The sequence below is a fragment of the Diabrotica virgifera genome, chromosome 7 (assembly GCF_917563875.1).
Source record: "Diabrotica virgifera virgifera chromosome 7, PGI_DIABVI_V3a".
Taxonomy (NCBI): Eukaryota; Metazoa; Arthropoda; class Insecta; order Coleoptera; family Chrysomelidae; genus Diabrotica; species Diabrotica virgifera.
This window is the reverse complement of record NC_065449.1, coordinates 88,503,920-88,517,374: the sequence shown is the minus strand read 5'-3', so window position 1 is coordinate 88,517,374 and position 13,455 is coordinate 88,503,920. Positions and strand designations below refer to the sequence as shown.

At 32.2% G+C, this 13,455-nt stretch overlaps 1 protein-coding gene across 2 annotated transcripts in view; it reads right to left on the bottom strand.

The window, feature by feature from the left end:
- Positions 1–13,455, bottom strand: part of LOC114334872 (uncharacterized) — a 100,353-nt gene that overhangs the window by 21,296 nt on the left and 65,602 nt on the right. For both annotated transcript variants that reach the window (XM_028284990.2, XM_028284989.2), the window contains exon 4: positions 12,144–12,254. In XM_028284990.2, coding sequence (XP_028140791.1) covers positions 12,144–12,254 — 111 coding nt within the window. The remainder of the gene's footprint in view (positions 1–12,143; positions 12,255–13,455) is intronic.

Here is a 13,455-nt window from a genome sequence, read left to right as displayed (position 1 = left end):
TAATTTTTTACTATCTTTTACCAGCATTAAAGTATCAGATATTCATATAAAAACGTACCTATAGTTTTTGAAATGAAATTGGAAATAAAACAAAACGTTTACGAATAAATACACCTTTGTTAAAATTAAAAAGAATTCTCTTATAGATACTTTTATCACATAAATTTCGTATTTATCAGTCACAGTCACATTAAAATAATATTAGGTAGCACTTTTGCAAAAGTTTAGCACAGGACAACAAACAGTAAGACATTGTTCTTTGAGTTTAAACAAGCGCTTCTATATACAGAAAAATGTTTGGAAGCAAACAATATTCAATTGTTAGTTTATTTATGTGCTGCATACTGTGTGTGGAAAATAGTTCTGAAAGAATGAATGGAAATAAAATATTGTGCTATATTTAGTAGTAAGTCGTATTTATACTTAGAGAAGATTTATAAGCAAAATCTTGATCCAATGCTATTTAAATGCATTCATTTTTTTCGAATGCTCAGAAAACTAATAAAAATTTTTGAAAAATTTAAACGCAGATTGAGAGATTACATTATTACCGAGGACCAAAAGTTTCTGAAAACATCTATAATGTTTATTTTAATAAGTTACAGGGATAAAAAAAATATTTAGTCTGATTTTTAAGTTCAAAAATTTCATTCAAAAGAAACCTTTTGTTTATTCTAAGGGACTTTCAGCCCTCGGTAATAATGTAATCTTTCATTCTGCGTTTACATTCTTCAAATATATTTATTAGATTTCTCAGGATTCGAAAAAAGAATGCATTTAAATAGCATTTGACCAAGATTTTGCGCCTACCCCCTTAATTGTTCTTGTTGTGATACATTCGCAAATAAAGTTTCAAGGTTGATTAAAAAAACAGAAATAACATTGAATTTTTTTAAATCACTGAAAGGGGGGTCGTGTACTGCAATGACGACGTCGACATGGGGGGGGGGGGTTCGTCTGTAACCGACGAATTACGACGGAAGGAGGGGAGGGTATTAAAAAGTCCAAATTTTTTACGACGTACTTTATGGATGCCCCCTACCTGTTTCTTGCCTAGAGTTCGCGTCCGTTTTTTAATTATTAACAATTTAGTGCAAAAATCGCGATTTTTTCGATTTTTTTGCACTCTATTCAAAAGCTAAATAGTTGACATAAAATTACAAAATTCAGTTTTTTAGAACATTGAAAACCCTTCAAAATGCCGATTTTTGAAATTTAAAAAGTTAATTTGTTGCTACGCAAACTGCAAAATAAGTGAAAATCGTTATTTTTTAATAACTTTTACTAAAACTACCTTAGAACTAGTGTTTTACCCAAAGTTGGATATTGGCGTACTTAATAAACCTTCAAAATTTGAGACCGATCCATTAATTATTTTAAGAGGTATTCTCTATTTGTTTATCCCAGAGACCTTTATTTTGCAATAAAATAAGACAGAAAATAATGAAGACAGGGCAATTCTGAGTATGCCAAATGAAAGTAAAAGAGTGATAGTATCAAAATGTATTAAAAAAAGATAAAAAAATTAATATGGTCAAAAATCCTAATGCCAAACTTTTGAAATTTTGTAGTTTTTAAACATTTAGAACTACTTTAAAAATGTTGTCCGTAGAAACAATCTTTTTATATACTCGAAAAGATAGTATTTTAACACGAATTGTCAAATAAAAAAATTTATCCTGGGTTCATTTGGGACAAAGTTAACCATACGTTTTTTTAATTCGCAGCTAATTAGTTTATAATAATTAAGGACTCTCATTAATGCCATTTTAAAGAATGGGATTTTTATTTTTTCTTAAAAAATTTGCACAAACATTGTACCTTCGCAGCACCCTCTATGATTTTTCAAAAATGTAGTTCAAACGATTCAAACGGGGAACCTACAAATCCACCGAGTTAAAATACCGAAAAAGCAATTTCAAACGAATATAATTTGCTGTATCTCCGGATCAACTCAATGGATTTTGATCTTTCTTTTTTAATTCTATTGTAATTTCTACGTACATTACAAATATGCAATTTGATTATAAATGTATTAATTAGTAAACTGTCTATTTGTTTAAACAATTCTTGAAAAAATATTTTTTTTACAAAAATCTATTTTTTAATCATAGTATTATTAATGATCATAGAAAAAGTTACAGTACACTTTAATAAATAAATGATTTTTATTAGATAATTATTTATTGAAGATAATTTATTTAATCAAAGTATACCTTAACTTTTTCTATGATTAATAACGATAGTATGATTAAATTCATGGATTTTTGGGAAAAACTTATTTTTTTAAAAATTTTGTTCTAAAGCTATTTCCTTGTGGCATTTTTATGATTAATTATTTATATGGGAAATAAGCCACAATTAAAATGAAAAAAATAATTTTATTAACGTTTCGACGCCCAAATCAGGTGCCGTTGTCAAAATACAAAATATTACTAAAATATTTTTGCTTAGCAACAACACTTTTGTTTATTTTAGTAATATTTTGTATTTTGACAACGGCACCCGATTTGGGCGTCGAAACGTTAATAAAATTATTTTTTTCATTTTAATTGTGGCTTATTTTTAAAAATTGTTTAAACAAGTTAGACTGTTTATTAATTAATAAATGTCTAGACAAATTGCATATTTGTAATGTACAGAAAAATTACATACAAATTAAAAAAGAACGATCAAAGTATATTCAGTAGATCCCGAGATATAGAAAATGGTAGTAGTTTTAAGTTGCCTTTTTTACTTTTTGAACTCGTGCATTTGTCGGGTCCCAGCTCCCCTTCACTTACCACGACTAGTCACCAATTGAACTACATTTTTAAAAATTCGTGTAAAATACCAGCTTTTCTAATATTTAAATGATTTTTTCTACGGAAAATATTTTTAAACTTATTCTAAATGTTTATAAACTACAAAATTTAATTTTGGCATTAGGATTTTTGAATATATTAGATAATTTTTTATCTTGTTTTAGGACATTTTGATAGCATCAGCTTTCTACTTTCATTTGGCATATGCAGAATTGCCCTATCTTCATTATTCTGTCTTATGTTATTGCAAAATAAAGGTCTCTGGGATAAACAATTAGAATAGGTAACCCTTAAACTAATTAACCCCTTCGGTACGGTGATGCACCCGTGTGCATCATCCTTGACTGTCCGCTCAGTACGGTGATGCACACGGGTGCATTATGAGTTTTCGTTCGCCATAAGGCGGTGTCACCATCTGCATCATATTTCAGGTATTTTTGTTTCGTCCGTATTACCTTATTCAAATCTAAAAGTGGGGAAACCACGCCCAAAAGTAGGTGATGTCCAGAAGGAGATTAGATTTAGTTAATTTGATTGGTCATATGGTTGTTTGGATGTTTGACTGATGGGATTGTGTGGGAGGTGAAGTTACTCTGCTGCTGTTTACAACTTAACTTACTATCCCTTGCAAGATAATTCGGATGGAATTTCCCAGATTAGGAGACTGGGACGATATCAGGCAATCTGGCAAATTCCATCCGAATTATCTTGTTTATCTTTTTTAATAATTTTTGTATAAAATGGTATTTTATGGATAAAATTTAATTTAACGCACATCACATACTATGTAGAATAATAAATTTAATAAAAATTGTTTCATTTCTAAAATTAGTGTTATTATTACATTAACTTTAATTAGTTGTAGTGTGATACTGTATTTTAACCGACAGCGCGAAGCCGTTCGGTAAGCGCTGGAGTCCGTATATAGGAGCCAACTTGCCGAATGACGGTCCGGCACGAAGGGGTTCATGAATCGGTTTCAAATTTTGAGGGTTTGTAGCTGTTGCTCGAAAGAATTCTTTTACGGTATTTTGTGCTTTGTCCGACTGAAAACGATTTTTAACGACTTTTTAAGTGGCCTAAAGATGTGAAAACCACAAAGCGACAAATCAGGACTATAGGATGGCTGGGCTTTAATATCCCTAATTTCTTTTATTGTAGATTTTCTTTCACTACTTTGGGCACATGAGCCAAGCAGTGTCATTCAGAAGAATGACACCACATGAGAGCTACCATCGACGTTTTCGTTTTATTGCTTAATGGAGCATGTCCAAATTTTCATGATAGAGATTTTCGTTGATATTCACTTTATGTTATGTAAACTATATGTTCAAAAAAATGGAAACATGACCTTGTCTGCAGAAAGTTGAACTTTAAGTTTCTTCGGTGGTGTTTAAGTGTGTCATTTTTGGCATATATGTCATACTAGTGACGTCATCGATCTGAGCGTGATGACGTAATCGATGATTTTTTTAAATGACAATAGGGGTTGTGTGCTAGCTTATTTGAAGGTTTATTTAATTTTCTATTCAGTAGTATAAGCATTAAAATAACTATCTATATAGGCTGTCCAAAATACATTTTTTGAATTGAATTAATTGAGACAAAAAGGAGAATGTATGTAATTTATTTAATTCAAAACACATTTTACTGCTTTTAAAAAACAGGAAAAAATGTTTTGTTATGGATGCTATACAATGTGCAACTTCTCTCACTACTTACATACATTCAAAACAAACAATTTCTCAGGTTGTGAGAAAAGTCGGCCATTGTAGTGAGAAATATTTTTTCTCACGGGTTCCATACGTAGAATCGCGGTTTCCATGGTAACATGCACAATACCAATACAAACACGAATATGTTTGTCAAATAAAATGTGTCAAATCCAAACGTACGAGGAATTACCTTTCAAAACTGTTCAAATATAACTGGTAACTATAATTTTAAATAAATAAAAGAATATAAATATTAAGAATATTACATACTACATATGTGTATAACATGTATTTTATTTCAATTTTGGCATACAATCTACATAAAAGCACCTAAATTATTTAATTTTGAAGTTTGAACTCTCGACAAAAACCATTCCATAGAAAAAGTACAGTGTACAATACGTGAGAAAACGACATATTTCTCCCTCGCTTGATTTGCGGCACTCGCCTCGTACCAACAAAAAATGTAAATAAATTACATACATTCTTCTTATTGTGTCAATTAATTTAATTTTAAAAAAATCGAGCGCCCAGTAAAAATAATTATGTTAGTGTTTATATTACTATATAGACAATTGAATAACTTTTCAAATGGGTTAACAGGACCCCCTATGCTGTTAGCGCATGCCCCCCCCCCCCTTAAATGCTGACCCCTACTCTCATTTAAAAAAATCATCGATTACGTCATCACGCCCAGATCGATCGTAATTTAAAAATAAAAATATTCCTATTTTGGGATTATGTATTACCAAAATCGACCATTCAAGAAAAATGAGTTTATTCCAACCTTTATATGCTCACTGTATGAAGGGACAAAGGACAGTAACGCCTTATGGAAAAGAAGAACAAATAAAGAAGTAATGGAGCTCTACAATCAACTAAGCAGAATACAAAAAGTAAAAGCACAAAAAGCACATTGGATGGGGCATGTTTATTAGATGCTCACAAACAGGCATGCAAAAGTATTCACAGGAGGAGAGGGAGGAAAGCGCAGAAGAGGAAAACCAAAAAATAAATGGTTAGAAGCAGTTAAAACCGATACCGGATAAAACCGGACTGTAAGGAAGAAAAACAGAAATAAGTGGAAAAAATAGTGTGAAGCGATGGGCTGTGCCGTAGACTTTTAGTCTAAAGAGCTGTGAGGGAAACGTTAGAGACACGCCATGAGTTTAGTCGAGGAAATGAAGCATTTTGGCTCGCAATTTTTTCATCCATCATGGATTTACTTGAAATTTTCACAGAAGGTAGGGAATAGTCCAAGGATTATTTTTTATATCTTACCGCTGTACGCTAAAACCTTGGGGGTGGTTGCCACCCCATCTCGGGGGCGGGAATTTTTTATTACATTTTAACCATGTAAATCAATGTAAAAAGTAATTCTAAGAAAAAAATGTTTTTTACATGTTCTTCGTAAAACAAATCAATATTAAATATTTTCATTTCGATATATCGAAAAATAAATATTTTTCGATTTATTCGCGCTTGAAAGTAACAGTTTTTCGACGAAAAAATCGACTTTTTTAGAAGGGGTTTTTTGAGAATACCTCGAAAAATATGCATTTAATCATAAAAACTGTAGATATCAAAATTTTATCTTTTAGTAGCATAAACGAAATTCTTTTTCTGTAATATCTTTAACACAAACACAAACGAGATACGGCATGTTAAAAGTTATAGTTCTGGATCCCGCGTATGAAAAAAAAGTTGATTAATAGCAAGCTGAAAATTTGTTAATAGCTTAAGGGTGTCTAGTCGGACAAAATTTGATATATGGGAACACTGAAACAGGGGAAGTTTTAATTGTGGAACAGGTTAAAAATTTGAAACGGTCAGACCACGAAAACGGCACATGTATTTTTTCCGACAGAACAGACTTAAACTCTTCGAACAGAGATTAAACTCTCATACAAAAATCAGACTGCTATTTATCACCAAATGGGCGTTTTAATGAGTGGAACATGTAGAATATGTCAAATGACAGGAATTATGACAGGTGATGAATAGCAGTCTGATTTTTGCATGAGAGTTTAATCTCTGTTAGGAGAGTTTAAGTCTATTCTGTCGGACAAAATAAATGTGCCGTTTTCGTGGTCTGACCGTTTCAAATTTTTAACCTGTTCCACAATTAAAACTTCCCTGTTCCAGTGTTCCCATATATCAAAGTTTGTACGACTAGACACCCTTAAGCTATTAACAAATTTTCAGCTTGCTATTAATCAACTTTTTTTTCATACGCGGTATACAGGCTTATTAGCTTTTTTCGTCAAATGCATAATTTGAAATATTAAAAGCCAAATAACGGAAAAACTTTGCATTTTTCGAGGAAAACTTAACCAATATTTTTTCAAGTATACAGTTAAACCTTTCAAAAAATAATAATAAAAAGTTTCAAACATGAAACTTAAGCGACTTATGGTCAAAAAAGTCGGCACCTGCTTCAGTGGAAACAACCCCCTAACTACCCTCCTAATTAAAAATTGGTCTTCACCTTTCTGTAATTCCTTTTATATTTGTATTATCAAGATACCCAAGAACACTGCCTGGGATAACTATCGGGTGCATCGAGTAGCTTGGTAGTTATCACAGCCGGTCCCAAGCCCGGATAAAAGTGGAGGGTTAATAGGCGAGGTTAGCAACCTACCTATCGTAAAATGAAGCAATGCTCAAAGAACCAATGGGATGCCTCGGAACAGGGCGGATACACAGATGACGAGAACGGCGAGAATCAGGACAAAGAATAGAAAAAATATACTCAGAATTGCGACATAAAATATAAAATTATTGAACAACAGAGACCAGGAGTTAGAAAAGGGACTGAGAGAAAATAAGAAAGAGATATGTGCGGTCCAGGAAACAAAAAAGAATGGGAAAGGACATATGTGGTTTGGGGAATACTTCTTGATCTATAGTGATGTAGCAAAAAATATGAGAGCCAAAGAAGGCGTGGCCTTGATGATACACAAAAAATGGGCAGATAACATGTATGAATGTCAATACATATCAGAAAGGATCTTAGTTACTAAGATCAAATTAGAGAAGCAAAAAATATATATTATAGGAGTTTATATCCCAGAAAACTGCAAACCTGAAGTCGACAGGGCCCACTTTTATAACGAGCTTCAACAAACAGTCGACTAAATACCAGCCAATGAGATAATATCGATACATTTTTGGCAAAGTAACGTAAGTGACATTTTTGGCGAGTCATCCTTTTCCATTAAACAAACTCTATTATTGTTTAGAAGGTACTGCCAAAGTATTGTAAGCCTAGATATATTATGTTTGAAGTAATTCTAGACTTACTACACTTTGGCAGTACCTTCTAAACAATAATAGCTTTAGTTTAATGGAAAAACATAAAATGTCACTTACGTTACTTTGCCAAAAATGTATCGATATACATTTTAGGAGACATGAACGCAAGAGTCGGTAACATAATTATACCAGGAATAATGCAACGATTCAATGAAGACAACAAAAATGAAAATGGAGAACTACTTATTAACTTTTGCTCTCAGAACGAATTTCGAATAAACAATACGTTCTTCAGACACAAAGATCAACAAAAATATACATTCCAAAATACAAGAGGACACAGATCCGGTATTGATTATATATTGACAAACAGAAACATCCACCACTCTCAACTACTAGACATGCGATGTTCAAGTGCAGCTAATATTGGAAGAGATCACAACCTAGTACTTGAAAAAATCAGAATAGAGCTACAAAGAAACAGGAAAGAAGACCCTGTTGAATGTGAGACAAGAATAAAGGTAGAACAGCTAAGGGACTTGCCAACACGAGATCTATACCAGAGAAGAGAGCAAAAAGTACTGAATGAAAACTACATTACACCGGATGAAGGCATCGAAGAAAGTTGGAGGAAGATCAGAGAAAATATCAAAATGGCAGCAACGGAAGCACTTGGAGAACGTAAGATAAGTAAACATATACGAAAGAAAAGGAGAACTCCATAGTTTTGTGAAGAAATAAAAATAAAATGCCAAGAAAAAAAGAAAATCTACCTAGAATACAAGTCCAAAAGAACGAGACAAACATATGAAGAATATAAAAGAGTACGAAATTAATTAAACTCAATAGTAAGAAGGAAGAAAACAGAACATTGGGAAGCATTTTCAAAAGAGATGGAGCACGACTTTTATGGGATTAAAAAGGAAATGTGGAAAATGATAAGAGGTCATAGAGCAGAGATGAAGGAATTGATAGAAGTAAAACATATTGATACAAATACATGGACAACTTACCTAAAAAACCTCTATCAAACAGCTAATCACAAAGAACTGGAAACACCAGGATTAGAATCGGATGAGAAAACAGAAATTAAAGAGGAAGATATAAAGAACGCCTTAAAAAAGATGAAAAATCGAAAAGCTCCTGGGAAAGATTGAATAGCTAATGATCTTTTAAAATACGGAGGAGATAGACTTCACAAAGGACTGAATATCCTTATAAGTAAAATAATAAATACAGGAAGAATTCCAGAAGAATGGAGAACCACACAAATGATAGCATTATTTAAAAAAAGGTGATAGGGCAGACCCCAGTAACTAGAGAGGGATAAATTAACTAGCACTATACTGAAACTCACAACAAAAATACTTATGGAGAAAATAATGGCGTGCATAAATATATCGGATGAACAACAAGGATTTAGAAGTGGAAGATCATGTAACGATGCAGTTTTTGTGATAAGGCAAATAGCGGAGAAATCATTAGAATATAACAAACCAGCCTTTTTCTGTTTCATAAACCTAGAGAAAGCGTTTGATAGAATCCAATTAAAAGATGTGATACACCTACTATATGAGAAAAATTGATATATGTAAGAAATAAAATAGAAATGAAAGTCAATGGAATAATAACAGAACCCATAGAAACAAACACAGGAATCAGGCAAGGAGATTCACTAAGCCCTCTACTGTTTAACATAATATTGGATGCAATAATAAAACAAGTGAAGAAAAAAGAGGGTACAAAATGGGCAATGGAGAGATAAAAATACTCTGTTACGCTGATGACACCGTGTTAGTAGCAGAGTGCGAAGACGACCTACAAAGATTATTGCACGAGTTCAACATTAACGCAAAAGAAATGAATATGAAAATATCAGCCCAAAAAACAAAAAGCTTAGTAATTGCCAAACAACCAATAAGATGCAAATTGGAGTTAGACAATCAAATTATACAAGTAATGACTTTCAAATATCCGGGAATTAATCTGTCAGCCGACAACAATATCGAAGAAGAGGTAAAAGACCAAATAATTAAAGCCACTAGAACGGCCGGATGCCTAAACGACACAATGTGGAAAAACAAACACCTAAGATTGGAAACAAAGGCCCGAATATATAAGTTAGTTATTAGGCCAGTTATGACTTACACGGCCAAAACAAGACCAGATACAAGCAAACCCGAAGACATCTAGAAACCAACGAAATGAAGATCTTAAGAAGGATTGCTGGAAAAGGACTACAGGATAGGGTAAGAAGTAAGGAAATCAGACGCATATGTGGGGTAGACAATATAAATACCTGGGAAAAGAACAAAAAAGAAGAGTGGAATGAGCACATAAGCAGGATGTCTGGATCAAGGATAGTAAGAATACCCAGGGACAAGTCACCATTAGGCAGGAGAAGTATAGGACGCCCAAGGAAAAGATGGAATGACAACTTTGGGGCAGAATGAAAGGCACCGTTGAAGAAAAACAGGAAGTACTGCCTATATAAGAGAAGAAGAAGAAGAAGAAGAAGACACCCAAGAAGATTGACCTATTTAAAACGCCTAATTTTAGAAATATTGGAGTTTAAAGAAAAATTGATATTTTGCAATTTCATATTTTTCACATCTTACTTCAAAATATCTCCGAAAACACTGGAGATACGAAAAAATTATAGGTAAAAAAATTGTAGCTTTTTTAATAACTAAAATTTCCTTGTGCATAGATTTTCATTACAGTGAATAGTAAGCGAGATATAGCTGTTAAAAACCACTATTTACGAGCAAACACCTCCTTATTCGAGCCCTTTAAACCCACCCCAATTAAAAACTAAGCGATCTTACGGAATTTAGTTTACACAGTCTTATAGCTCTTAAAAAATTCTACAAAATCATTTTGGAAAAACTTCTTATCGCCAAAAATGAAGGATCCATGTTAAAAAACGATTTTTATTTCGAAAAATTCGAATAGTCCGCTTATTGTTATTTTCAATGTATGTATAATACCACAGAACCGGTTCGTATACTAAAAGCTGACTAAAAAACTATTTGTATTTGTAGGTATTTGTATTTGTACATATTTGTAAATCCGTATTTTTGTGTAAATAAATGTTTTTGTAATTCTTTAATTCTACTTCTTTTTGTATAGATCTATTAAATTATCTACTAATAAAAATTGTAATTTTATTAAGGGTGGCTTTTAAGGATTGAAATATTATTATGTTATATCCTAAAGCATAAAATAATCATTATTTAACCATTCAAAACCAAATTTTACCCGTATTAAAATTTACAATGTTATTATATAATTTTTGACAATAAGGGGTAGTTTACACCCCTAAAAATAATCAATTCCGTTAGGCATGATATAGAATATGAAGTACAGGGTGAGATGATCCTAATCCCAAATTTTTATGTAAATCGATGCAAGCCGAAATTATTCTTTTAGGATAAGTAACATTTTTATGTATAGCTCCAACAAGGGTGGTTTTAAGGGTTGAAATATTATGATAGTATATCTTAAAGCATAAAACAATAATTATGTAACTAATAAGAATCAAATACTGACAGTATTGAAGTTTAAAATGTTATTTTATAATTTTTTACAATTAGGGGTACTTTTCACCCTTAAAAAATCAAAAGCGTACAACGGCTCAATATAGAAAATGAACTAGAGGGTGTAATGAGCCTTATCCCAAATGTTTGTACAAATCGATGCTGGACGAAAAAATTGCGAGGTTTTGCCATTTTTTCAGTTTCATTTCCTCGACTAGTTAGATAAATAAGTTGAATTTTATTTATAATATTTAATAAAATTAAAAAGGGAAAACCCTATAGTTGCTGTATATCATCGTTAAAACAACGTGGAAACGAAGTGAAGACTTCTATTGTATGTTGATAGCTAAGTTTATTAATTATTAAAAAATTATCCGAATAAAATCTTATATCACAAAACGTTTTCAGTCAAAACGGACCATCCTCGGTGTGAAACGTCCAGTGTAGAATAATTCAAACTAGCTAGACAGTGGGTCGTTACCTCTCAACAAAACATCACGTGCCTTTCGAGCAAGGATGAATGACGTCCACATGTAGTATCAAATTCTAAATCCATCGACTTAATGTCGCATTATTTTTGATGCTATATACTTTAACAAAGTAACTAAAAGGTTTTCAGAACTTTCAACGTAGCTAGTTTTAATTACAGTACACTGGACGTTTCTCACTGAGGATGGTCAGTTTTGACCGAAAACGTTTTGTGATAATCCATTTGGATAATTTTTAAAAATTTTTAATAAATTTATATACCAGTATACAACAGAAATCTTCACTCCATTTGATTAATGTACGGTACCGGCAATATTCGCATTATATTTAAAAATACTTACCCTATCTGCTATCTTCTTATTAAGTAATTTTTTGGCTAATGATATAATTATGTTTATACAAGACGGGGAATCCACGATATGTAACTGCTTTACTCTATTTTTAAGTGAATTCTAAAACACAAAGAAGAAAAAATGTTATAAAAAATATAAAGGAAATAGATATATTTAACTATTCAAAGGGTCTACAGTCTAGCCGGTTAATATAGTGAAAAATGCCCCCAGAGATATTCCTAAAATAAAAATTCCCTGCTGTTGTACATCAAAAAGTAATCAACCAAAAAAATTTTAGACCCCTAGCCCCACCCATAACCCCCCCAAAAAATTAAAGCGTGTTTCTTCATTTTTTTGTGATATCTTTGGTTCTTATCATCGTAGAAACTTCTTTTCTCTTTCGTTTTGTAGGATTTTTATTGCCTATAGCATAATAGTTGTTTTCCAAAATTTTTGGTGCAAAATTCAATTTTTTTTTCCTTTTGAAATTTTTAAACTTTGTCTAAAAAAAATCAGGGCGACCAAAATGGCGAAAAAAAATATATTATTTATTGGTTATCAAGTTATCTCAAGGATTTTTTTTCATATTTTTATAGGTGGGGCATTATGGTCAAAATAACGAAAAATCATTTTTCGGTATTTTCTTCAAGCGTTTTGACTTCTGATTCAATTTTAAAATCACTCGTTATGCATTTTCCTTCAAAAAAGGTCAAAACAAATTTTCGACCCCTAAACGTGAATATAACTTATGTTAAACATCGTAGAAACTTCTTTTTTCTTTTAGTTTGTGTTTCTGAATAAGTCTGACAAACTTTAAGGGGGCAATTCTACATACAAAAATAATGACAGTTTGTTTTATTAACGTATGTCCGAAAATGCTTCGTTTACGAGATACGGCGTATTGAAATTTTTTTTACAAACTGCCGATTTATTTATTGCTTTAAAACAGGTTAAGATATGCAAATACAATTTAGTGGGTTTTAAGGAGTAGTTATTGCGCATTTTTTACATACAGCTAAGAATTTTATAACTCCGCCTGTGGTGACAAATGGGTGAATCGAGTAGCTCAGGAGTCACCACTGCCGGTCCTAAGCCCGGATAAAGGAGGAAGGTTGGGCAGTGGGCTGACAACCCACTCCCGGAAAAAAACACACTGTTACGAAACCTGAACATTTGCCTAGGAATACAGGACGGAACTTTCGGAAACGACTCAAGCTACGAAACATGGACTATGCATGTGGAAACTGGAATGTGAGGACGCTAAATAGACCAGGAGCTCAAACCGCACTTCTGCAAGAACTAAAAAGATATAAGATCATGA